Source organism: Ceratotherium simum, chromosome 39 (assembly GCF_057802395.1).
Source record: "Ceratotherium simum simum isolate JZ-2026a chromosome 39, ASM5780239v1, whole genome shotgun sequence".
In the NCBI taxonomy this organism is placed as follows: domain Eukaryota; kingdom Metazoa; phylum Chordata; class Mammalia; order Perissodactyla; family Rhinocerotidae; genus Ceratotherium; species Ceratotherium simum.
Genome location: NC_141938.1, coordinates 6,981,033 through 7,006,768, shown reverse-complemented (window position 1 = coordinate 7,006,768; position 25,736 = coordinate 6,981,033). Strand labels below are relative to the sequence as shown.

The 25,736-nt window shown below is 40.2% G+C and overlaps 1 protein-coding gene and 1 long non-coding RNA gene across 11 annotated transcripts in view; one reads left to right on the top strand and one right to left on the bottom strand.

Moving 5' to 3' along the window:
* The window catches only part of LOC101400751 (uncharacterized), a 55,971-nt gene extending 42,705 nt beyond the window's left edge, over positions 1-13,266 (top strand). For 5 of the 9 annotated variants that reach the window (XM_087425516.1, XM_087425510.1, XM_087425518.1 and 2 more), the window contains 5 exons: positions 7,210-7,298; positions 7,913-8,039; positions 8,613-8,729; positions 9,239-9,321; positions 9,813-13,266. In XM_087425516.1, the coding sequence (XP_087281642.1) occupies positions 7,266-7,298; positions 7,913-8,039; positions 8,613-8,729; positions 9,239-9,321; positions 9,813-12,344 (2,892 nt within the window). In that variant the 5' untranslated portion in view covers positions 7,210-7,265 and the 3' untranslated portion in view covers positions 12,345-13,266. Of the gene's footprint in view, positions 1-6,338; positions 6,496-7,209; positions 7,299-7,912; positions 8,040-8,612; positions 8,730-9,238; positions 9,322-9,812 lie in introns of those variants that run through there. The other 4 variants (XM_087425514.1, XM_087425515.1, XM_087425517.1 and 1 more) reach the window with 3 other exon arrangements.
* A 3,310-nt stretch (positions 13,267-16,576) lies between these two features.
* LOC147912136 (uncharacterized) overlaps positions 16,577-25,736 on the bottom strand; it is a 28,957-nt gene continuing 19,797 nt past the window's right edge. The window contains exon 4 of one of the 2 annotated variants that reach the window (XR_015550195.1): positions 16,577-16,637. This is a non-coding gene — a long non-coding RNA (uncharacterized LOC147912136). Of the gene's footprint in view, positions 16,638-23,339; positions 23,669-25,736 lie in introns of those variants that run through there. The other variant, XR_015550194.1, reaches the window with a different exon arrangement.

Here is a 25,736-nt window from a genome sequence, read left to right as displayed (position 1 = left end):
GTAATAGAATCATGTCATCTGCAAATACCGACAGTTTTACTTTTCCGTTTCCAATTTGGATCCCTTCTTTTTCTTGCCTAATTTCTCTGGCTAGGACTTTCAATCGTAGGTCGAATGAGAGTGATGAGAGTGGGCATCCTTCTCATTTTCTCTTCTTAGAGGAATAGCTTTGTTTTTCACCATTAAGTATGATGATAGCTGTGGGTTTGTCCTATACGGCCTGTATTGTATTGAGATACTTTTCTTCTATATCCATTTTATTGAGACTTTTTATCATAAACAGAGGTTGAATCTTGTCACATGCTCTCTCTGCATCTATTGAGATGATCATGTGGTTTTTATTCTTCTTTTTGTTAATGTGGTGTATCGCATTGATTTGTGGGTGTCGAACCATATCTCTGTCCCTGGTGTAAATCCCACTTGATTGTGGTGTGTGATCCTTTTAATGTATTGTTGTATTAAATTTGCTAATATTTTGTTGAAAATTTTTGCATTTATGTTCTTTAGTGATATTGGTCTGTAATTTTCCTTTTTGTGTTGTCCTTGTTGGGTTTTAGGATCAGAGTAATGTTGGCCTTGTAAAATGAATTAGGAAGCATTCCATCTTCTTCAGTTTTTTGAAAGACTTTGAGAAGGATAGGTATTAAATCTTCTTTGAATATTTGGTATAATTCACTGCGGAAGCCATCTGGTCCTGGACTTTTTGTTTTGGGGGAGGTTTTTGATTACTGTTTCAATCTCTTTGCTTGTGATGGTCTATTCAGATTCTCTGTTTCTTCTTAGTTCAGTTTTGGGAGGCTGTATGATTCTAAGAATTTATCTGTTTCTTCTAGAATATCCCATTTGTTGGCATATAGCTTTTCATAGTATTGTCTTATAATCATTGTGTTTTTCTGGTATCTGTTGTAATTTCTTTTCTTTTATTTGTGATTTTATTTATTTGAGCCTTTTTTTCATAGTGAGTCTACCCAAGGGTTTGTTGATTTTTGTAATATTTTTAAAGAACCAGCTGTTCGTTTTGCTAATCTTTTATGTTGTCTTTTAAGTCTCTTTTTCATTCTTTTCTGGGCTGATTTTTATTATTTCTTTCCTTCTACTGACTTTGGGCTTCCTTTTGTTCTTTTTTCTGTTCTTTGATGTAGTGTTAGTTTATTTGAGAGTTGTCATGTTACTTGAAGTAGGTCTGTATTGCTGTAAACTTCCCTCTTAGTATTGCTTTTGCTATATTGTGTTTTCATTTTTTTTTTGTCTCCAAGTATTTTTTGATTACTCCTTTCATTTCCTCATTGATCCAATAGTTGTTCATAAGCATGTTGTTTAGTCTCCACATATTTGTGACTTTTCCAGCTTTCTTCTTGTAGTTGATTTCTAGTTTCGTACCACTGTGGTTGGAGAAGATGCTTGATATGATTTCAGTCTTCTTAAATTTATTCAGACTTGTTTTGTTTCCCAACATATGGTCTATCTTTGAGAATGTTCCATGTGTACTTGAGAAGAATGTGTATTCTGCTTTTGGATGGAATGTTCTATATGTATCTATCAGGTGCATCTGATCTTTTGTTTCATTTAAGGCCAGGGTTTCCTTGTGAACTCTCTGGACGATCTATCTGTTGATGTTAGTAGGGTATTATAGTCTCCTACTGTTATTGTGTTGCTGTCGTTTTCTTCCTGTAGGTCTGTTAACGGTTGCTTTATGTACCTTCGTACCCCTATGTTAGACGCATATACATTGATAAAAGTTATGTCTTTTTGGTGGAATATTCCCTTTATCATTATATAATGTCTATCTTTGTCTCCTGTTATCTTTTTTGGCTTGAAGTTTGTTTTGTCTGGTATAAGTATGGCTACCCCTGTTTTCTTTTAGTTGCCATTTGCTGGAGTATCATGTTCCATCCCTTCACTCTAAGCCTATGTTTGTCTTGAGAGGTGGAATGGGTCTCCTGGAGGCAGCATATTGTTGAGTCTTGTTTTTTAATCTGTTCAGCCACTGTGTGTCTTTTGATTGGTAAATACATTTAGATTATTGATACATGAGGGCTTAATGCTGCCATTTTATCTTTTGTTTTCTGAATTTTCTATATTTCCATTGTTTCAGTCTACCATTTCAGTTTGGTGGTTTTCTGTGATGTGTTTCTCAGTTTCCTCTTTTTTTTATGTCTTGTGACTCGGCTCTGAATTTTTGTTTTGTGGTTACCATGAGGTTTGTATAAAAGATCTCATAGATGAAATAGTCGTTTTTCTGCTGATAGCATCTTATCTCCATTTGCCTGTCTAGGTTCCATCCTTTTTCTCTTCTCCTTCTATGTTTTTGTTGTCACAAGTTATCCCTGTTTGTATTGTGAGTTTGTGACCGAATTGAAGTGTTTATAGTTATTTTTAATACTTTCTCTTTTTTTTAGCCTTTATGTTCTTATAGTTTAACACATATGTTGTTTAACAATATCTAACATATTCTGATACCAAGTTGCAATTTCCTGATTCTGCTTATTTATCACCTTGCTCAAATCTTGCATACTTTTGCTTTTTTGTTTCAGGTAGGCTCCTTTCAACATTTCTTATAAGGCAGATCTAGTGGCAATGAACTCCCTCACCTTTTGGCTGGGATTGCCTTTGTTTCTGCTTCTTATGTGAAGGATAACTTTGCTGGATAGACTATTCTTGGCTGACAGTGTTTATTTTTGAATGTTTTGAATATATCATTTCACTATCTCCTAGCCTGTATGTTTTCTGCTGAGGAATCCATTGATAGCCTAATGGGGCTTCCTTTGAAAGTTATTTGCTTCTCTCAGGCTGCCTTTAATATTTTTTCTTTGTCATTGACTTGGTATAGTTTTACTGTAATGTGCCTTGGAGAAGGTCTTTTTGTGTTTAGATAATTAAGTGTTCTATTAGCTTCATGTCTATTTATATCCTGTTTCTTTCTCAGGTTTCAGAAATTCTCAGCTCTTATTTCTTTAAGTAAGCTCTCTGCTCCTTTCTTCCTCTCTTCTCCTTTTGGGATACCCATTATCCTTATGTTGGTTTTCCTAATAGAATCGGGTATTTTTCATAGAATTGCTGCATTTTTTTTTTATTTATTTATTTTTTTACTTTAATTTTTTGTTTATTGCGGTAACGTTGGTTTATAACATTGTAAAAATTTCAGGTGTACATCATTGTACTTCTATTTCTGCATGGACTACATCATGTTCACCACCAAAATACTAATTACAACCCATCACCACACACATGTACCGAATTATCCCTTTCACCCTCCTCCCTCCCCCCTTCCCCTCTGGTAACCACCAATCCAATCTCTGGCCCCATGTGTTTGTTTATTGTTGTTATTATCCTCTACTTAATGAAGGAAATCATACGGTAGTTGACCTTCTCCTCTGACTTATTTCACTTTGCATTATACCCTCAATGTCCATCCATGTTGTCACAAATGGCTGGATTTCGTCGTTTCTTATGGCTGAGTAGTATTCCATTGTGTATATATACCACAGCTTCTTTATCCATTCGTCCCTTGATGGGCACTTAGGTTGCTTCCAAGTCTTGGCTATTGTGAATAAGGCTGCAATGAACACAGGGGTGCATGTACCTTTACAAATTGGTGTTTTCAAGTTCTTTGGATAAATACCCAACAGTGGAATAGCTGGATCATATGGTAGTTCTATCGTTGATTTTTTGAGGAATCTCCATACTGTTTTCCATAGTGGCTGCACCAGTTTGCACTCACTGCATTTTTTAAAAACCTTAGTTCTCTCTCCTCTTCCACCTGAATAATTTTTAGATTTCCACCTTTGAGCTTGCTAATTCTCTCTCCCATGTGTTCTGCTCTATTTCCAATACTTTCTACTTTATTCTTAATTTCATTTATTGTGCTCTCTGGCTCCAGAATTTGTTTAGTTTTGTTTTGTGGGTATTTTTAAGAGTTTCCATCTCCTTGGTGAAGTAGTCCTGTTTATTTTATTCTTGAGCTCGGTGAACTGCCTTTCTGATTTTCCTGTAACCCTTTGTGTTTCTTCATGACAGCAATGTTGCATTCTCTGTCAGTTAGATCGTAGTCTTCCATGACTTCAAGTTTGATTTCTGGAGAAATAGTATTTTCTTTGTGCTATTGTAGTTTTTCGTGGTGCTTGATTAGTTGTTTCTCTGCTAGTGAATTTGAGGTATGAAACACTTTTGTCATTTGTGTAAGGCTTTGTTTATTTTGATTGTGATCTGCTTACGGTTGTATTTGAGAGCCCGTGCTTTCCACCATCCATTGTCTCTGCCAGAGGAATCATCAGTGCCCTTGTTGTGCTGCTTGTGTCTCCGAGATTGGTGGTATCTTGCTGCCTATGATGTCAGTGCAGTGGTGGATGTCACCCTCAGGGTCACGAGCTACGAGCACCTCTGCTGCTTCTTAGGTTGCCTGGGTTACAGGTTGCCCCACTGCAGCAGGGCGGCATGGGGAGAGAGGAGCCAGAGCTGGGGTCATGGGCACCTGCACCATGTCTGGTTTGTTGGGTCTGCAGGCACTGCTACTGTGGTTGGGGGAGCAAAAATTGCAGGTGTCTCTGCAGCTTGGGAGGATCGGGGTTGTTGGCCCCATTGTCGCTGTTGTCTGGCTCTCCATGATCTCTCGATGGCCTCAGGTGCTGCTGACACGTGTGCCCCGTGTACTGCTGCTCCTTGGGTTACCTGGGGATGCTGGGTTTGTGACTGTCATCGCTGCTGCCATGTTGCCCAGGTTCATAGACACTACCACCACCACAAGGGGAGGAGTACCTGGGTAACGAGAGCTGCTGAGGCTTCTTAACTTCTGGTCTCCGGCACCTGCATGGTTCCTGCAACTTCAGGTCACTGGTACCACCACCACTACCAGGGACCCAGGGTGTTGTATGCAGCACCCACCGTTGGCAGGGCCAGTGTCAGAGGCACTGCCGTCAGTGTGGGGGAGGGGGCTGGGTTACAGATATCATCACAGTTCCTGGAGCATCTGGTCACAGGCCTGCAGGGATTCCTGGTGCCTCCAGTAGCACAGACTACCTGGATTCCTTGGGCTTCCATTCATGTGCGTTACCTCATTTCTGGGAGCTGCTGGTGGCAGGTGCAGCCGCAGTTCTTGGAACGTCTGGTCTCAGGAGTTGCTGCCCTTGCTCCCCTGGTTCCATCATGTCCTGGAAGTCCATTCAACCCATCTTCAGGTGTATAGATGTATGAATGTCTCAGGCATTCTGATGGGCTGTGCAGTGAGTCCTTGGTTGCTCTCCGGATGTCATACTCATTGTAATGTGGAGGGGAGAGACACAGGAAACAACTCAATCACTGTGATGCTCACATCACTCCAAAGGTTATTGGTTTTTAATGAAAAGAAGTTGATCTTCAAATAAAGAATGTTAAAAGACAATTTAAGAAACATGAAGGAGGCCTATGGAAGAAATGAATAAATATAAAAAGCAATTGGGGGCCGGCCCAGTGGCTTAGTGGTTACTGGTGGCCCAGGTTCGGATCCTGGGCGCACACCAACGCACCACTTCTCTGGCCATGCTGAGGCCACGTCCCACATACAGCAACTAGAAGAATGTGCAACTATGACATAGGATTATCCACTGGGGTTTTGGGGAAAAAAAGGAGGAGGATTGGCAATAGATGTTAGCTCAGAGCCGGTCTACCTCAGCAAAAAGAGGAGGATTAGCACAGATGTTAGCTCAGGGCTGATCTTCCTCACACACACACAAAAAAAAGCAGTTGGGTGAAAAATGGGATGGAGGAGTAAAATTAAAAGGTGGTCATCTGAAAAGACTCATAAAATAGACAAATGCTGGGGAAAGGATGATATGGCTTTATGGCTTTGCCCCCTCCCCAAGGCCAGGGTAGAGTGCAGACTTGATTTGAGTGTTTCCAACCAAGATCTGTGGCAACTTCCTAGTACTTCAATGTATTCTGAGTTCTTTTGTAAAAACTTTGACATCTTTTTTCTGATCTTTTAGGATCAGATGTGGAAGACCTCATGATTATTTCCCTTTTCTTCCATTTTTGGTATATGTTACTGCTCTCAACTGAGTGCTTAGAACAGGGACGTAAGTTCTTCATTATTTGCTGAAAGAATAAATAAGACAGCATTAAGAACTTAACAGGAGGCCGGCCCTGTGGCTTGGTGGTTAAGTGCGCGCGCTGCGATGCTGGTGGCCCGGGTTCGGATCCCGGGTGCGCATCAAGGCACCACTTCTCCGTTCATCCTGGGGCCGAGTCCCACATGCAGCAACTGGAAGGATGTGCAGCTACGACACACAACTATCCACTGGGGCTTTGGGGGGAAAAATAAAAATAAATAAGTTCTTTTTTTTTTTTTTTTTTTTTTTTTAAAGATTTTAACAGGAGATTCAGAGCTTCAGACTTCTCCAACATTCATCAGGGGAAGCTCAAGAGTGTTTCTTCCCTTTATATGCCCAGGAGCAGTCTCAAGCATTGCCATCAGGTAGAATGTGTAGATCATGTATATAATGAAAATATTTAGTTAAGCAGGTAAGCAATACAAAGAAATTGAGATATTTTGCATTATTATCTATAGTTGAAGTGTTCTAAATTCACTGGACATTAAGTTTTTATTAGATACACTTGATACGTGTATTGATCACACAGAATTTAGAGTTGAAAGAGTAGATGCAGATACACAACTTGTTCCAAATGTATAGGTGAGCTATAAGCTCCTAGTGAGACATCTGGTACAGATGGGCTTCAGTAAATGACAATTGATGTTACTGATACTAACGTATAGGGCATACTGTTTTAGTAGCTTTTAGGTTCTCCTTGCACAATATAGAGTCCTTTGACTCTGGAGCAGTCATGCTGCTGGTTTATCTAGGAGGAGCTTAAGTGGGCCAGAGAATGCTGTTCTCTAAGTCAGCTCCTGGTATATATGCATTAGGGAGAGTGGCTGCATAATCTCATTGATGAATTTTATTGCCTTGAATAATGAGTCATGTTCCTCAGGGCTTAAGTTTCCTACTCTGTAAAATGAAATGATTATGCTTTTCCTGATGGGCAGCATGGTTCACAATGCTCTTTTCTAACTCCTGGTGAGACAGGGCTCCTCTGGCATTTGATGGCAGTCATGTGTATTTGGGTGCGATTTCTTGAGAGTGCAGGGATATTTGGGAATTTCAAACTAGAATGGACTGACTTTCAGGCAGGTGAATTATGGTCATCTCTGGGGCCTCATGCTTTCTTTTCTCCTAGGTCTTCTTTCTAAGGACCCTTTCTGCCTTCCTGAGGAAGAGAGAGAGGCAGAAAAGATGGTGACTGACAGTTTGAAAAATTATTCTCAGGTAATTAGAAAGTGTATCATTCTACTAAATGCCATTGCATCCACCAGTTAAACACATTTCCTCCTAGGTAGATCTGTCTCCAGAGTTTCTAAAGAAATAAAACCACTCAAAGACTGAACACCTGTTGATTTCCTTCCCAAAGTAGAGCCTCTCATGTTGTTTCCCGTGAATATTCTCAGTATTTTGATAATTGCCTGCTAATATTGTCTCTCATGATGGTGACTTCGTATTTTTTTTTGTTTTGCTGCCTGCTCTTTCGTGGTAATGAGGATGAAAGTGTGCATTTCTCAAAGGATTTATTCATTCTTCAGCTTTTACAAGTGTCTACAATTTGCTTAGCACTGTGCTGCAAGAGGGAAATAAGAGAAGAGCTTTTAGTCTAGTTGTGGTGAGATAAGTTCACATGTTAGAGGTTCCATTAAAGCCATAACTAGAAGACATCTGCAGTGAGTGAGTGCAGATAGAGAGACTAGTACTTAGGAGCATTGCACCCTGGGGAAGATGGTGAGAGACCTTGAAATCCTTTGTTGCCATTCGGTCTCCCATCTTCATTCCCTGGTGAACACTGGTGGACATGTTACTTTACTGAAGCCACCTTGTATGTGATGGTTTAGGACTCAGTTACCTTCGCTGATGTGGCTGTGCGCTTCGCCCAAGAGGAGTGGACTCTACTGGACCCATCTCAGAAAAATCTATACAGAGATGTCATGCTGGAGAACTACAAGAACCTGACCGCAGTAGGTAAGGCTGCCGTCGTTCCTGTAGCCTTTTATGGAGCAGATACATATGATGTATTTACTCTATTCTTGTAGTGGTGATGTGAAATCTGCAGACATTTGAAACTGTGAGACACTAGTCTGTATACTAATGGGTTTTAATCCAGTGTGGTTTCTGAAAAATGTGCTTCCAGGACCAAGACCATCCCTGTCACTCTCTTAGAAATGTGTCTTCACAACTCCACTTTTGACATAGTGAATGAAACTCTGATATTGGGCCCAGACATCTGTGTTTTAAGGAAAATGCTTGACATGATTCTGATTGACAGCAAAGTTTCACAATCACTGGTGTAGTGGTTTCTCCATGAGAATGAACATCTCTTTTTGCACTTACTTTATTTTCTCTTTCAATAAATGTCTTAATGTTTTGTAATGTGTATATACATATCTGATCATGGGCTTCAGGGGCCAGAGATAACCCATCCGTCTTATGCACAGAAAGAGGAGATGTTTGCATTTTTATCTCTTTTGAAATAATTAACTGCATTCCCTAGAAATATAGGAGCTGATTCATGGGAAAGTTTGTTGTCTTTTGCAGGGACTCTTCTGTTAATATATCTTTCCCTGTGTACAGGGTATCAGTTTTTCAAACCCAATCTGATCTCTTGGTTAGAAGAAGAGGAGTTGAGGACAGTGGAGAGAGGATTCTTCCAAGGTGAGTGAGTGTGAAGAATTTCCCTGGTCAATGAAAATTTCACTATGTTTGGAAACTTTTAATGAGGAAACTTTTAAGATGTGCTTTCTCTAGAAGGCTGCGGTCATTGGTTTCTGATGCTTTGGGATGTTTTCAACTTCTCATATGTTCTTTACATTTACTCATAATTTCCTTTGATCTCACAAAATTACTTGTTCTGTTTCTTTCCTAACTGTATCATTTTGGTATATGTGCTTTGTCCAGAAATTTTCTATTTCCTTTCTCTCATAGTATTCTCTTTTCCCGATCATATTTAATTTTCATAGACTTGTTTTAATCAACTACTGTATTGTGGCTACACATCCTTATCATTGCAAATTTTTGACATAGCCAAAGTTGTCAAATCTGTCTTGCCTTTTTTTTAGTATGTTTAATTTAAAAATAACACAAAGGAGCCTTATTGTTTGTAACTCCTTCAATATACCTTTCTTTCTGCCAACTCCTACATTTGTTATTTTGTTTTATTTTAGAATGGGAAATGCAACTTAAAAGCAAAGACTCAGCAATTCAGCAGGATATTTTGGGGGAAAAAACACCCAATAGGATACAAATGGTAAGATCATTAAGTTTGAAGGAGAAATTTCTTCTTTTCCATGTTCAGAAAAGATTGAGATTTTCATTAGCTAGAACATGAGCACAAGTGATAGATATTTGAGATGCATGGGATTCACCCAAGAGAGAGCAATTTCTCTGTAGAGATGCTCTGAATATAATGAATTTGGGAATATTTTAAACCTAGCTTGAAACTTGCTTCTGAATTCACACAAGGACTCATTATAACTTATATAAGTAGATATTGTGTTTTTAATACAATTCCATGAAACTGTTTGGGAATCTTTTAAGATTAAAGTAGACGGCATATCATTGTGAGGATTCTTTCATTCAAGCTGAAAGAAATCAACGGAGTAGGAAGCATATGAATGTAATGGAAATGATAAAAATCATCATCATCATCATCATAATGATGTTTCTGTTTTGAGATGGGTAGGATCAGTTAATGAGTCTGAGAAACCTATGAATCATCATTCTTCCATTCATCAACAGGAAAGAATCCACAGTCGGTGGGAACTCTTTGATTGTGAGCAATGTGGGAAAGTCTTCAGTGAACATTCATGCCTTAAGACACACAGGAGAACTCAGAATGGAGCGAAAACTCATGATGATAATCAGCATGAAAAATGCTTCCTTGCTCTGCACAAGAAAACGTCTACTGGAGAGAAACTTTCCAAGTTTAATCAGTGGGGAAAAGCCATCAGCCCAACTCCAGATTTAGTGTACTGGAAAACTAGCATACAAGGAAAAGCCTTCAAATGCAGTGACAGTGAGAAGGCCTTTGTTAATCAGTCTTACCTTCAGGCCCAAATGAGAACTCAAAATGAAGAAAAACTCTATGAATGGAAGGAATGTGGGAGATCTTTTATTCACTCCAGAGATGTTGATGTGCATGTACAAACTCACACTGGTAACAGTCATTACGAATGTAAAGAATGCGGAAAATCCTTTAAACAATCTGCATGCCTTAATGATCATGTTAAATTTCACAGTGAAAGAAAACCCTTTAAATGTAAGGAATGTGGGAAAGACTTTATTAAGTCTTTGGAACTTACTGAACATATAAAGACACACATTGGAAAGAAGGCTGTTCTATGTGAGGTATGTGGAAAATCGTTTAAAAGTTCCTCATACCTTCATGTTCACAATCGGACTTATGCTGGAATACAACCCTACAAATGTAAGAAATCTGAGAAAGGCTTTAAACGTTCTGTTCATCTTAACGTTCACATGCAGAATCAAACTGGACAAAAACCTTGTGACTGTAAGGAATGTGGGAAATCCTTCACTCAATTCTTACGCCTTACTGAACATATAAAAACTCACACTGGAGAGAAGCCTTTTCAATGTGACAAATGTGGGAACGTCTTTGCCACTTCCTCACATCTTACTAAACATTTAAAATTTCATACTGGAGAGAAGCGTTTTGAGTGTAATATATGTGGGAAAAGATTTACCACTTCCTCGTACTTAACCATTCACAAGCGTACTCACACTGGAGAGAAACCCTATAAATGTAAGGAATGTGGAAAAGGTTTTAAATGTTCTTTGCACCTTAAAGTTCACCTGCGAACCCACACTGGAGAGAAACCCTATGGATGTAAGGAATGTGGAAAAGCCTTCGCTCAATCCTCAGGCCTTATTCACCATATAAAAACTCATACTGGAGAGAAGCCTTTTAAATGTGACACTTGTGGGAAAGCCTTTGCTCTTGCCTCACATCGAAACAGACATTTTAGAACTCATACTAGACAGGCGTCTTTTGAGTGTAATATATGTGGGAAAATATTTAGCAGTTTTTTATACTTTATCATTCACAAGCGTACTCATACTGGAGAGAAACCGTACAAATGTAAAGAATGTGGAATAGGCTTTAAATGTTCTGTGCATCTTAACATTCACATGCGAACCCACACTAGAAAGAAACTCTATGAATGTAAGGAATGTGGGAAAGCCTTTATTCAATCCTCAGGCCTTACTGCCCATCTAAAAACTCACACTGGAGAGAAGCTTTTTAAATGTGACACATGTGGGAAAGCCTTTGCTAGTTCCTCAAAACGCACTAACCATTTTAGAACTCACACTGGAGAGAAGCCTTTTGTGTGTAATGTATGTCAGAAAACATTTAGCAGTTCTTCATCCTTAATCATTCACAGTCGTACTCATACTGGGGAGAAACCCTATGAATGTATGAAGTGTGGAAAAGGCTTTAAACGATCTGTTCACCTTAACATTCATATGCGAACCCACACTGGAGAGAAACCCTATGAATGTAAGGAATGTGGGAAAGCCTTCACTCAGTCCTCGGGCCTTACTGAACATATAAAAACTCATACTGGAGAGAAGCCTTTTAAATGTGACACATGTGGGAAAGCGTTTGCTCTTTCCTCATATCGTAACAGACATTTTAGAACTCATACTGGACAGAAGTCTTTTGAGTGTAACGTATGTGGGAAAGCATTTAGCAGTTCTTCATATATTACTATTCACAAGCGCACTCACACTGGAGAGAAACCTTATAAATGTAAGGATTGTGAGAAGGCCTTCACTCACTCCGCTGGCCTTATTTACCATATTAAAATTCACACCAGAGAGAAGCATTTTAAATGTGACTCATGTGGGAAAGCCTTTGCTACTTCCTCACATCTTACTACCCATTTTAGAACTCACACTGGAGAGAAGCCTTTTGAGTGTAATATATGTGGGAAAACATATGCGACTTCTTCAAACTTCATCATTCACAAGCGTATTCATACTGGAGAGAAACCTTATAAATGTAAGGAATGTGGAAGAGCCTTCACTCAATCCTCAGGCCTCATTGACCACAATAAAATTCACACTGGAGAGAAGCCTTTTAAATGTGACACATGTGGCAAAGCATTTACTACTTCCTCACATCTTAGTAAACATTTTAGAACTCACACTGGAGAGAAGCGTTTTGAATGTAATATTTGTGGGAAAAGATTCACCAGTTCTTCATACTTTGTTATTCACAAGCGTACTCACACTGGAGTGAAACCTTAGAAATGTGAAGAATGTGGGAAAGCCATCAATTTCCCCACTTTTGGCATCAAGAAATAACTCAACCTGGAGAGAAATCTTATTGACGTAAGCAATGTAAAGCCCTCAGTAGTCTCAATTCACTTTGAAGACGTGAAAGGACCACACTGCAGATATGCTCCACAGATGTAAGGAATGCTGGAAAGCCATCAGAATCTCATCACAACCCAGCATGTAAGGACTCAATTTGAACTCATACTATTAAGAAATATGGAAAGCCATTCCCTATTTCTTCAGTTAAATGTATATTTCTTATATATGAGGGACCTTGTAGTGGAGAGAAATCCAACTGATGTAAGATATGTGGGAAAATTGTTGGTTTGGTAATGTTGACTTGTGATCTTGCTGTGGAGAAAACCTTATGAATGTCAGAAATGTAGTGTCATCAGCACTTCTCTTAGATTGTTTGTCATCCTTAACAAACATGGGGTGATGCACAGTCATGAGAAACTGAAATAGGAAATATGGGTAAAGCCACCCTGAGTATGAATCTTGGGGTGTTCTGAGATGCATAGCATTCTGGGTGGCTCTGTGAATCTGTTTTATGCATTTTTGATTAGCCCCTGGCCATTTCTGTGTATTTTGTGTCTTTCTTTCTGCCGATAGGCCAGTCTATTTGCTACATCTTCCAGGTTGAAACCTCGTCAAAAGTGAGTCTGTAGGATTCACAATCTTTTTCTAACCACCTGGATTCTCGTGTAACATTGACATGGTCTTACTTTGGGAAAACAGTGACTGCTAAACTGTGTGCAGTGCTCACTGAACTCATTTACAGTGAGCCACACAGGCCATGGCAGAGGTTAAAATATGTCTCTGTAAATTTTGTAAGCTTATCTTGTCCCTCTCACACCTGATCGTTTTAGAATAAAAAGACAATCAATGTTAAGCATGGGATGAGTGGGGAAAACTGAGATTATGCCTACAATGTGTGCCACCCTGATTTCATCACTTCTGTGAGTGCACCACAACCTCATCATCTAGGGGGATCTTTAAGCTCAAGCTGTCCAAGAAGATAGAATAATAAATCTTCTCTTTCATCCCTACACCCAACACCACAGCCTGGGGAAATAGTCATATTTGTCTGCGTCAAGAAACACCTGTTTCTGGTGATATGAACTGCTTCTGTTTTTATCATTCTATCCATGGGCTGCAGAAATAGAAAAACTCAAGGAAATATACCTGATCCTGCTGTGCTTCATGCCCTCACTGGCAGTTCCTGAATGTGGACCTTAGATGTAGACAGACCAGCACTACCTCATTTCAGCTTCAGTGATACAAATTCAACATAGTTTGGATGCTCAGCAGCCTTGGTTATGTCAGGTATGGCCATCAGGCATGCAAGTGCTTGATGACACTTTTTTGAGTCTTAAGACACTGTATGATAATCTAAATCAAGCTTAACAGTAAATCCTGAACAAGAATGCTCTGTGCATGTTTGTGTTACATGTTTGTATGTGGAGGAGCATGTCATGTTGTGGTTCACTGTTGGGTATGTATATTGTTATTTAGCCCGTCTGTTGCCCCCTTTAATTATTGGCAACAACACCAAAGATCTAGTAGAATTGTCTTAACCTTTTGTGTGTAGTTTAAAGGTCATAGGTTGGCCTTAGATGAGATCCTAATTGCCTGAAATAAGATCTGTGGATCCTCCCAGAATTTGTCATTGTTGCCTCAGTCTAAGAGCTTGTGGGTAGTGTTTGAGGTCACTCCTGCAGATTGGCCTCATTCTGCTGCTTGCACTCCTAATGCCAGCATCCTCAGTAAGTCCTGTTCAAGAAAAATGGAGCAGATCTGGTCCCTGCTTTTGTTGGTCAGTGGCTGGCTGATAAAGCAGCATATTCTTGTGAAAAAACTCCAAAGCCAAAATGATGTGACCCATATATGCTCCAAAACAGATGAGACTTAAAAAACATTCTAAGTGAAAAGAATCTATTGATAAAAGCTTGTATGATTTCATTTATATGAAGTGTCTAGAAAATGTGAGTGTCTAGAAAATGTGAATCTTAGAGAGAGAAAGGAAATCCTGTTCACCTAGATATGAAGAGAGAAGGCAAATGGGGGATATGGCAGCCAAATGCTGCCTTTGAAGTGATGAAGTAGTTCTAAAATTGTGATGTTACAGAAGTCTGTGCATATACTAAACAACATTGAATTGTATAGGTTTAAATGGGTGAATTGTGTGGTATGTGAATTATATCTGAATAAACCTGTTCCAAGAAACAAAGAGATTATGATAGTACCTACACCATTGGGTATGAGCATAATAAATGTCTGAAGCATCTAGCATCATAACAGGCAGCAAAAAGCTTATCATATTTTTGTCACTAAACAGTAAAACAATATAAAGCTATTATAATCAAATGATATGATATGGGCATACATAAATATATTACTCTACAGAAGAGTCTAGGTATGAATACAGGTATATATAGTAACTTATTTAATAAGGAATTTCTAATCAGTAGGTCAAGGATACTTTATCAGTGAGTACTAGTACAAAAATTGGCCTTCCTTTGGAGGAAGAAAACTTGGATCAAGCACCCCCCACCACATACCAAAATGCATTGGATAAGGATTAAACATTTAAATATCTTTAAAGCAGTAAATTTCAGAAGAAAATTATGAAATATCCATATAATGTAGCATTTGGAGAGACGTTTTAAGGCAAAGCAGGAAATCCAGAAACTCACAAAACAGACTCCTTTGGGTACATAAACATTTAATATTTTGTACAGCAACAGATTAAACATTAACATAGCAGAATAGTTATGAATTCAATAGATGCATAAAGTATGTTTGATAATGTCCGTAAAGAAGTCTTGATAAAAATGTATTAGTATATCAGGATTTTAAAAGATCCTTATTACTCCACCACGGCCACCCACTGAAATCCACAACAAACAGGATTACTAGAGAAACTTGAGAACCATAACTAAGTGAAGAATTGCTAGTATTCGTGCTATTTCACAGCATAGTATAGGAGGCCCTGGACTATATGGTAAAATCAGAAAAATGAAAACAAATAGTTATTTGGAGAAGATTTATAGAAAAATGTTATATTAAAAACGCAAAGGAATCAATGATTAGAGTTTATCATGGTGTCCAATGTACATAAAAAGAAATAAGAGAAAATAAAGACCTAAGGATAGGATTGATTCAATGGAGGAAACAGCCTACTTCATGGATTGTCAGGCACATCATTACCGGAGAATCATTGTAAGGGCTCTAGGATAGTGAGGCGAAGCAGGTAGAAAAGCTTTTGATGAACATTCCCACCTCCAACCACGACCCGCATATGCACCCCGTCGTCCGCCCGTAGCTCGCACTACAGGCCTGGTTCTAGCTTCAACTTTGTTTAGGGCTGTTTCTGTCCCCAGCCCCCGCGCTGGGCTCACCTCTGCTCGTCGCCACGAGAATTTCTCAGTCTGAAGTGGTTTATGTTGGCTGACAGCCTGAGCCTCAGAGCTCTGCTCCTTCCGACCCCAGGCAGGAAGCGGAAGTGTGGTCACTTGTTCACTGGGACTTTTCTCCTGCTTACTTCCGGTATCTTGGAAACTTGCACGTTAGTGGTGGGCTGACCCAGCCCGGGTTTGGTGAGGCCAGCAAGGAACGGGAAGGATATGGGGCTTGAAGGAGGGAGTCACAAGGCATGTTTGGTCCTGGCAGCCGAGGGACCCCCTTATAGAGTCCTGGAGTGTGCCTCTCACTTCCACTGGGGCCCAGGGGCCTCCCAGTACGTCAGGTCCCAGAACCTGTTCAGGAGTTTGTTCCCCTCGAAGATTTGAGGTGGAAAATGTAAGCGCGCCTGCGGGGTCTCCATCCACTGTGCTTCCCTCTTCAAAAGCCTCCAAAACACCTTTGATGTCTTGTCTCCAGAAGGAAAAGAATTTCCACTGTTGAAGTGAGGTTGACTCAGCCCCCACATCCTCCAGTCCTCACAGTTCTAGCAATTCTGGCCTATTTGGGCAAGCACTGGGTAAATGTTGGTTCCAGAGGGCCTCTGTTTCCTTTTGTATGCAAAAGAATGTTTCATCTGGGAATTTGGTTTTTGTCTTGGCGCATCCTTCATTTATTTTTGACACATTTCATCGTAGAAAGATACTGTCTTAGATGTCTATGATGTGCGTATTTTTGGGTATAAATATAATCGTATATAGACAACAATTCTTTCTAATAAAGAAAAACAAGAATACTCACCTATCTCTTCATCTGAACTTCCTAGGCCTGTACATCTCCATAGAGCTTCAAAACAAGGGCCTCCAGGACAAAAGGAAGGAGACTTTATTATAGTATTTCTAGAATAATTGAATTTACCAACACAGCATGTTTGGACTAAGTGTAGTTTTTCCACATTCTTTTCTTGAAAAATCTCAAACCTAAGAAAATTTGAACATCCAGTACAATACACAATCTGATGTATAAATTTGATGTCAGCAGTAAAACCCCAAGCACTTTGAGGTCCTTCTTTTTATGGACAGGTATTTCTGATAGGGTCTCTCCCAGAGGCACTGTCAGCCAAACTGGATGTAAACTTATTTTACCCCAGATCTCTGGTCTGAGTGGCTCTATTTAAAACTAATAATAATGGGCCGGCCCCGTGGCTTAGCGGTTAAGTGCGCGCGTTCCGCTGCTGGTGGCCCGGGTTCGGATCCGGGTGCGCACTGACGCACTGCTTGTCCCGCCATGCTGAGGCCGCGTCCCACGTACAGCAACTAGAAGGATGTTAAACTATGATGTACAACTACCTACTGGGGCTTTGGGGGAAAATAAAAAAAAAAAAAAAAAAAAAATTATAAAACTAATAATAATTCCCCATTCTTTTTTTTTTTTTTTTTGGTGAGGAAGATTGGCCCTAAGCTAACATTCATTGCCAATCTTCTTTTTGCTGAAGAATATTAGCCCTGAGCTAACATCTGTGCCCATCTTCCTCTGTTTTGTATATGGGATGCTGCTGCAGCATGGCTTGATGAGCAGTGCGTGGGTCCTCGCCTGGGATCTGAACCTGTGAACCCCACGCCACTGAAGTGGAGCATGCAAACTTAACCACTACATCATTGGGGCGGCCCCCCCCATTCACTTTTTTTATATGGTAGAATATCCGTAACTTAAAATTAGCTGATTAGGCAGACTCAGCTGATTAGGCAGACTCAGTGACATGTGCACTCACATTGTTGTGAAACCATCACCATGATCCATCTTCTGAACTGTTTCAGAGTTGTGGTTGTGCTGTTGTGGCTTCTGCTGGATGTATAATTGGTATGGATGTGTCACATGCTTGCACTTCCCTGTCCTGTAAGTGTCAGAGGTTTCTGAAATTGCTATGTGTTCTGTCTCTTTCCAGGTGGTCTAACAGAAACACTATAGAATCCCAGGAGGAGAAAGCTTTTTGGGGGAGTATGCACAGGGGTCATTTCCCCATACAACAGCACCATGTGCCTGATGTAGCCACCATGCACACTCCTTTTTTAAGAAGGCAGCAATGAATATGCTACTAATCTCTTGCTGAAACTGAATGTCTGACTCGTGGGCTCCTTGTGACTCTGGCCTGGCATCACTGTGGAAGTTAGTGATCCACACGGGAAAGTTAAAACAGGCTTTGCTAGTCAAATAGAAATGATTTATTTAGAATTCAGCAGCCTGGCCAGAAGCATTTTGATTTTACTTTTAGAGAGCTACCCCTTTTGGAGAAACTTCAGCCTCCAATCCACCACCTGAACCTAAGTCACTGAGTCAGTGTGGTCCTTAATCCCTTGGCTGAGTTGACTGATAGTTGGGCTAAGCTGACAGCTGATGGTTTCTACCAAGTGGCTGTAAATACTTACATTAAAAAAGAAGAAAAATATCAAATCAACAACTTAATTCTATACCTTGAGTAACTTGAAAAGAACAAACTAAACACAAATCTAACAGAAACAAGGAAATAATAAAAAGTAGAAGAGAAATAAATAAAATAGAGAATAGAAAAACAATAAAGCAATAAACCAAAAGTTTCTTTAAAATGTCAACAAAATTGACAACTTTTAGATAGTCTGACAAAGAAAAAAGATGTAAGTAATTAAAGTTACCAACTTTTCAGAAATGAAAAGGATTATAAGAGAATATTATGAACAATTGTATGCCAACAAATTAGATAACCTAGATTAAATGGACAAATTCCTAGTAACAGACATGTAAACTGACTCAAAAAGAAATGAAAAATCTCAACAGACCTATGACAAGTAAAGAGATTGAATCAGTAATTCAAAACCTCCCAAGAAGAAATGTGGAGGACCAGATGGCATCTATAATGAATTGTCCCAAACATTTACAGAAGAATCAACACCAATCTTTCTCAAACTCTTTCAAAAAACAGAAGAGGAGAAAACACTTCCTAATTCATTCTATGAGGCCAGCATTTCACTGACACCAAATCCGGATAAAATCATCACAAGAAAAGAGTATTACAGACCAACATATTTCATGAATACGGTTACAAAAAATCTTAACGAAACACTAGCAAGCCCAATCCAATAGCACACTAAAAGGATTGAACATCATGAATTTGTGAGATTTATCCCAGCAATGCATGGGTGTGTCAACATAAGTAAATTTTAAAAAAGGTAATATATCACATTAACAGAACAAAAGGGGAAAACCCACTATATCATTCTGATGCAGTAAAGGCATTTGACAATATTGACATCTTTTCATTATAAAAACTCAGAAAACTAGTAATAGAAGGGAAAATATTCAATATGATAAATGGCTTTTATCAAAAATCCACAGCTAACATCTAACTCAATGGTGAAAGACTGAACGGTTACCCCCTGAGATCAGGAAGCACAATTTCACTACTGCTATTCAACATTGTATTGTAAATTCTAGCCAGAGCAATTAGACAAGAAGAAGAAATGCAAGGCTTCCAAATTGGAAAGAAAGAAGAAAACTATCTTTATCTGGAGATGATATGATCCTATATCTAGGAAATCCCAAAGAATCTACAAGAAATTATTACAACTTATAATGAATTCAGCAAAGCTGCGGGGTACAAGATCAATACCCCAAAATTGGTTGTGTTTCTATACAGCAGCACCGAAAAACCAGTAAAGAAAGTTAAGAAGGCAGCTCCATTTACAATAGCATCTAAAATAATAAATTACCAGGCGATAAATTTAGCAAAGGATGTGAAAGCTTTGTGCACTGAAAATTACAAAACATTGTTGAAAAGATTTAAAGAAAACATAAATAAATGGGAAGATATCCTGTACTCATAGGTAGGAAGGTAATATTATCATCATGCCAACACTACCCAAAGCGACCTATATGTTGAATGCAATCAGAATTCCAATGGCCTTTTTTCAGAAACGGAAAATCTAAACTTCAAATTCATGTGGAATCACAAGGGGCCCTGAATAAACAAAACAATCTTGAAAACAGAATAGGAAAGTTGGAGGACTCACAATTGCCAATTTCAAAACTAAAATAATCTAAATGGTGTGTTACTCTCTTTTAATCATGTTACTTTGAGTGAGGTATGGTGAGGCCAGATGCATATTAAGAGAGAGTTTTATCATATTATTATACTCACAGTTTCCTGGAAAGAACACAGCACATACCACCAAGGGCCACTCGGAAGGACCAGGGTGCCCACCAGGCAGGGAGAGGGAACAGAACTGTGGAAATATTGGGGTTTCCACAGGAAGAAATGGGCAAGGAAGGGTAAACCTGCTTAGGATCAGCTAGCTATATTTGAAAGTGTTGCCCCTGAGAAATTCATGTTCAATTTGACTTTTAGAGCGTTTGCTTTGGGGTTGTCTAAAGTGTCCAGTTGTTAATGGGTAAACCAGGATTTACTTGGAACAGCTAGTGGCCATATTATAGATGTTAAAGCATCAATCTACAGAAATTAAAAGTATAGTTAATATAACTAGCCTGTGATGCTTTAACATCACTATTTGTATTATGTGTGTTTGGGGTGCTGATTGAGATTACATGGGAGACTTGGGTAGTTGAGACTTGTATTGTAGAAAACACTTATATAATGTCAGATCCAGCTAAACATACATCCACATTTAAGTAGAGCAGAGCATAGGCTATTTCTAGAATAGTAATTATCACTCCATGAAGGAAAGTGCATAGCCTGGCTCCCCATTTGATGGGTAGGAACCGTGAAAATAAGTCCATGACAAATTGAGAGATGTCCAGATCATGGAGTAATGTGATAGTACAATTGTAAAGTGTAATTATGTGAAACTTCTTTGATAATAGTCATAGAAGTGTTCATACCTTTGATGGGCTGGGCCACTTGGCACATGTTATTAATGGACATACACCAGGAAGTTACTACATTTTTGCAATACCTCCATGGTCAGCCAGCAGTAAGTTAAGGGCTAAACAGTTGTTAAGAATCATTTTAGTTAGTGAGCCTTGAGCTTAATTCAAGAGGCCAAGGGCTGGTTGGTTGTTTCATTTGGGAGGTAAAAGCTTGGAGCATTTGCTCATTGGCCGCTCTAAGTTTGCTCTGCTGTGCCAGTCCCACTGTGGAATGGGTAGTGCCTTACATACCAAGAATTATACCTTGAATAGGTATAATAATTATTATACCTTAAATATAATGAATAGGCCTTGCTGGTGGCGATGGAGAGATGGTCTCAGAAGGGCAGGGGTATCTTCAATGAGAATAGATAATCTACTGTGATAGGGAAGCAGGTGATTGAGAGCTGGCCTGTGGGAAAGGGGATTGCAAAATAGATGGAGTATTGAGGAGGTGAAGGGGAGGTGTCAGTTCTACAGAAGAACCTGATAGCCCTGTCTCTGTATTGATATATGAGGGGGGTTGTCTTAAAGGACTATGTGACATGATTCAAGAGTTGAGGGGAGAATGACAGTAGATGGTGTGGCACAAAAGTGGACTGTGTGTACCTGGTGCTGTCCCTGAGGGTGGATTTGAAGTGTTACCCTTAGGGAGGACTATTGTGAGCAATTAGTGATAGCCTGAAGGGAGTGAGAGGAATACAACAGGGGGACAGATGGGCATTGGCTGTGAAGTTGATAGTCTAACATTTGTCATTGCTGAACAGACATTGACTGAGGGCATGTGTATTGCTGGTTTTGTAAAGAGAGTGATCATGGCAAGTCCAACAGTCTCCTGGGTTTAAAGCACTAGCTATGGTCTCAGCAAGCTGCATATAGACGTTGGTGGCGTTACTGTGGCAGTAGGGAAGAGCAGGAGTGGGAGGGGATAAGTTTAGGGCTTTTATGGTGTGATGTGGCACAGAAGTGCTGGGATACATATTCTCTAGTGCTAGAGAGAGAGTGGGTATTAGTGGAGACCTTGTGGTAGTATGTGGTGGGAGCCAATAGAGTTTCCCATAATTGCTAGGAGTGCACAGAGGGAGGGGACTTCCTCTAGGGATCCATGTAGGCAAAATTGGGTAGTAATGATGGTGGGCACCTTTAAAAAAGTTGCAAAAGCATTGAACTTGAAGCCGAAGAAGCTGGACATGAGTAATGATGAAGTCACAGTTGTAAGGGTCAAAACCCACGGTTTTTTTTTTTAAAGATTTTATTTATTCATTTTTTTCCCCCCAAAGCCCCAGTAGATAGTTGCATGTCATAGGTTCACATCCTTCTAGTTGCTGTACGTGGGACTCGGCCTCGCGTTGGACGGAGAAGTGGTGCCTCGGGGCACGCCCGGGATCCGAACCCGGGCCGCCAGCATCAGAGCGCGCGCACTTAACCGCTAAGCCACGGAGCCGGCCCAGAACCCACGGTTTTGCAGGTGTCCTAGAGCAAGGCAGGGTCAGAAGGCCAGTAAGTAGCATGTCATGTCAGTTGGGGCTCATTGTTTGAGGCAGTGCTCCATGGTACAGTTGGTCATGAGGGAGCTTGGGGTTGTAGTTTCATTTGGGTGGCATGGGATTTTCTGTGGTAGTTCCAGGGAATGGAGGAGTGGCATTGGAGATGACATCTGAGATGCTGTCATCTCCAGCAGTGAGCTCTTGGGCTAGGGTGATGATAGCCTTCCCAAGTCAATGTTCATTCAGGTTGTTAGTGGTTTCTGACTTTAGGATCTCTAAGATTAAAATGTTCCTGGGCAATCTGGAGGACCTGCTGGCAGTGTGGGGCATGAGAACTGGAATACAGATGTCAATGAGATCTTGTGGGTTATCCAGCATGCATTTGGCAAAGGCCTGGCCTGCTAGAGCCTGCTTCCTGAGTCTGACCACAGAGCTTGTTCACCAGAAGCACATTGAAAAGCCAGTGTAAGTGAGGTGGGATGAAGGTTTTTAAAAGAAATCCACAATTTTTCCCAGATAGGTCCTTACAGGAGCCTGGCTGCAAATTAAGGCCATGTCTCTTGGGGCAACCTGTGTACATGTCAATAAGAGGGAACTCAGAGCCACCTCAGCTAAAATGTGTTCATGTTTACTAACTTGGCCTTGTGTGTGGTCCTGCATGCAGGCTCTCCAGGCTGGCCGTTTGGCATGTGCCCTTTGAGGACAAGGTTCTGCTGTACTCACCAAGGTGCCAGCCTAGCCATATGCAATGGCAAGTGGGTCTGTGGAAATTTAGGAGAGTCTTGATACATATCCAATTTTGAAATATCCAATAGTTGTGGCAGTATGTTTGGTTGTTCAGGGGCTTTAGTAATCCTTGGGTCAAAATATTTGAGCCTGAGGTTCTCAAGCTATCCTGAGCACCCAGACCAAACAGACAAACACTATTAGGCTGCAGAAGGGTCTACAGCTGCATTTGATAAATTTGTTCTTTGTTGTTTTGTAGCCTCTCTCCCAGAGAGCTGTTCCATTACCAGAGGAAAGTGGGGTGGTCATGGCTGTGGAAGGCTTTTATCTCCATACCAATAGGAGTGTGGCCCAGCTGAGTGTCTGTGTGTAAGCTTAGGGGCTCCACAGAAAGCATAAGAATTTCTTCCCTGGTCATTTTTGGATATAGTTGGCAATCACTAAGTAGAGTATGTTGTCTCCTCTTTTTTTTTTTTTTTTTGAGGAAGATCGGCCCTGAGCTAACATCTGCCAAATCTCCTCTTTTTGCTGAGGAAGACTGGCCGTGGGCTAACATCCATGCCCATCTTCCTCTACTTTATATGGGACGCTGCCACAGCATGACTTGCCAAGCGGTGCATTGGTGCGCGCCTGGGATCCGAACCGGCAAACGCTGGGCTGCCGCAGCAGAGCACGCACGCTTAACCACTTGTGCCACTGGGCCGGCCCCCGGTTGTTGTTGTCTCCTCTTGTAGTGGTCCACACCATTCCTGGTGTTGTCCCTGAGGCTATTATTTCTATTTCCTGAAAGGAATCACAGGGGGCATTAGGATTTATTAACCAGCCTTTGTATCAAGATTGATGTTTATGAATCCAAGCCAAGGAGCAGTGACTGACTGACTGTATCACATGCTGATTGGGCGAGGTCAATGAGGATGGGATTTCACCATGAGAGTCATCAAGGACTTTTTCAAAAGCTGACTTTGTGGAACAAGGTGTGCCAAGTTCTCCTTGGAATAGATTTCCAAGAAAAGAGCATGGATAGGCATTACAGACAATAAAGACAGGTACTCCTCTTTGGCCTTACAATCAATACCTTAATATTCCAGCTTTATGTTGTGTATTAGTTTTCTATTGCTGCTGTAACAAATTACCAAACAGACTTAATGGCTTAAAATAAAATTTTACACTCTTAACAGTTTTACGTATCAGAGCTCCAAAAAGGGTCTCATTGTGCTAAAATCAAGATGGTAGTAGGACTGTGTTCCTTTCTGGAGGCTCTAGGGCTAAATCTGTTTCCTTGCCTTTTCCAGCTTCTAGATGCTTCCTGCTTTCCTGACGTCATGGCTCTTTTTTCCTTCTTCAAAGCTAGCAACATCAGTCTGAGTCCGTCTCATGCTGCCATCTCTTTGACTTTCCTACTCTGTCTCCTTCTACTTTTAGTAAGTACCCCTGAGATTCCATTGAGCCCAGCTGCATAGTCCAGGATAATCTCACCATTTTAAGGTTAGCTATTTTGCAAATTTAATTTCCCTTTTCTCTCTAACCTCACATATTGTTTAAAGGGTACCTGGGATTTGTTTCAATCGGTGATGATAAGACACAGAGACATGGGAATGACTTTATGAAGAAAGAAGTTTATCATCCTCACAGTTCCCTAGAAATGTGGCACAGTTCACCACACAGTGGAGTCCACATCAGGAAGCACATGGGTTGGTCCGGAGGCCATGGGAGCAATGGGGGAAATGTGGCCAAGAGCCTGTATTGTGGTTTCCATAGGACTAAACAATTGCAGACGGATAAGCAGGCTTAGGATTTGCTAGTTTGAATAATTTTAGCTGGCTCTTGGGTACAAAGGCTGTTCTTGGTTGTCTGTTACCTGACCCTGGGGTGATTACCACAGGTTGATAGTGGTCCAGGTGTGAGAGCCCAATAAAGGAGGAGTGGATGGTATGAGCTCTAGATGAGTTGGTTTGCATATGAAAGGAGTGTATCCTGGACAGGTGTTTAACTATCTCTAGGATCTCTAGGAGTTGACTAACCCTGGGAGGGCAGTCCCTCCAGGGTCAGGAAGGCTTCCTAGATGTCAAACCATCAGAATACAGAAAATTAAACTTGTGGTTAATACACATATTCACAGGTTACAGGCACCAGAACATGGATATCTTTTGGAGACCATTATTCTGCCTTCCACACATCATTTATGTTTATGTTATGTTTTAATCGTTTTATTTTCTACTTTTCTGGTTTTAGTTATTTCAATGGTGAACAACATTTTAACAGGATTTTCAAGTCCAATATGGAATGTCAGCTACAAGTTAAATTATTTTATATTTGTTCTGATTACTAATGCAGTGTTTTTATTTCTACATTTTTTATGCTACTATTCTGATTTTTTTCCCATTCTTAAATTTTATAATTATAACATACATATAGAAAATTGTGTATAAATGCATAAGTGCTGCTAGTAAACTACAAATTAGTGTGTCCATGGGTACCCATCCACCTTCCAGATAAAGAAATGGAAGATTACCTTACCCATGTGCATCTCTTCCATATTGCATCACATTCTTCCACCCAAGAGGAAAATATTATGTTTGAACTTTGTCTTAAACAAGGTATTGATCATGTTTTTTATTTTCTGTATATTTTGATGCTTTGACAACTTTGAGGTCTTGCTGCCTGGAAAGAGACTGTCCCTCCCACGGCTAGCTACTTTCTACAGACAGTAAACCACTTGCTTGAGAGCATGCCTTCCGTATGCAAGCCAACCAATCTAGAGTCCCTACTGCAGCGACCTCCTTCATCTACTTCTCACACACCAAGCCAATACTTCCCCTACTCTAAGTCAACCTAGGGTCAAGAAACAGAC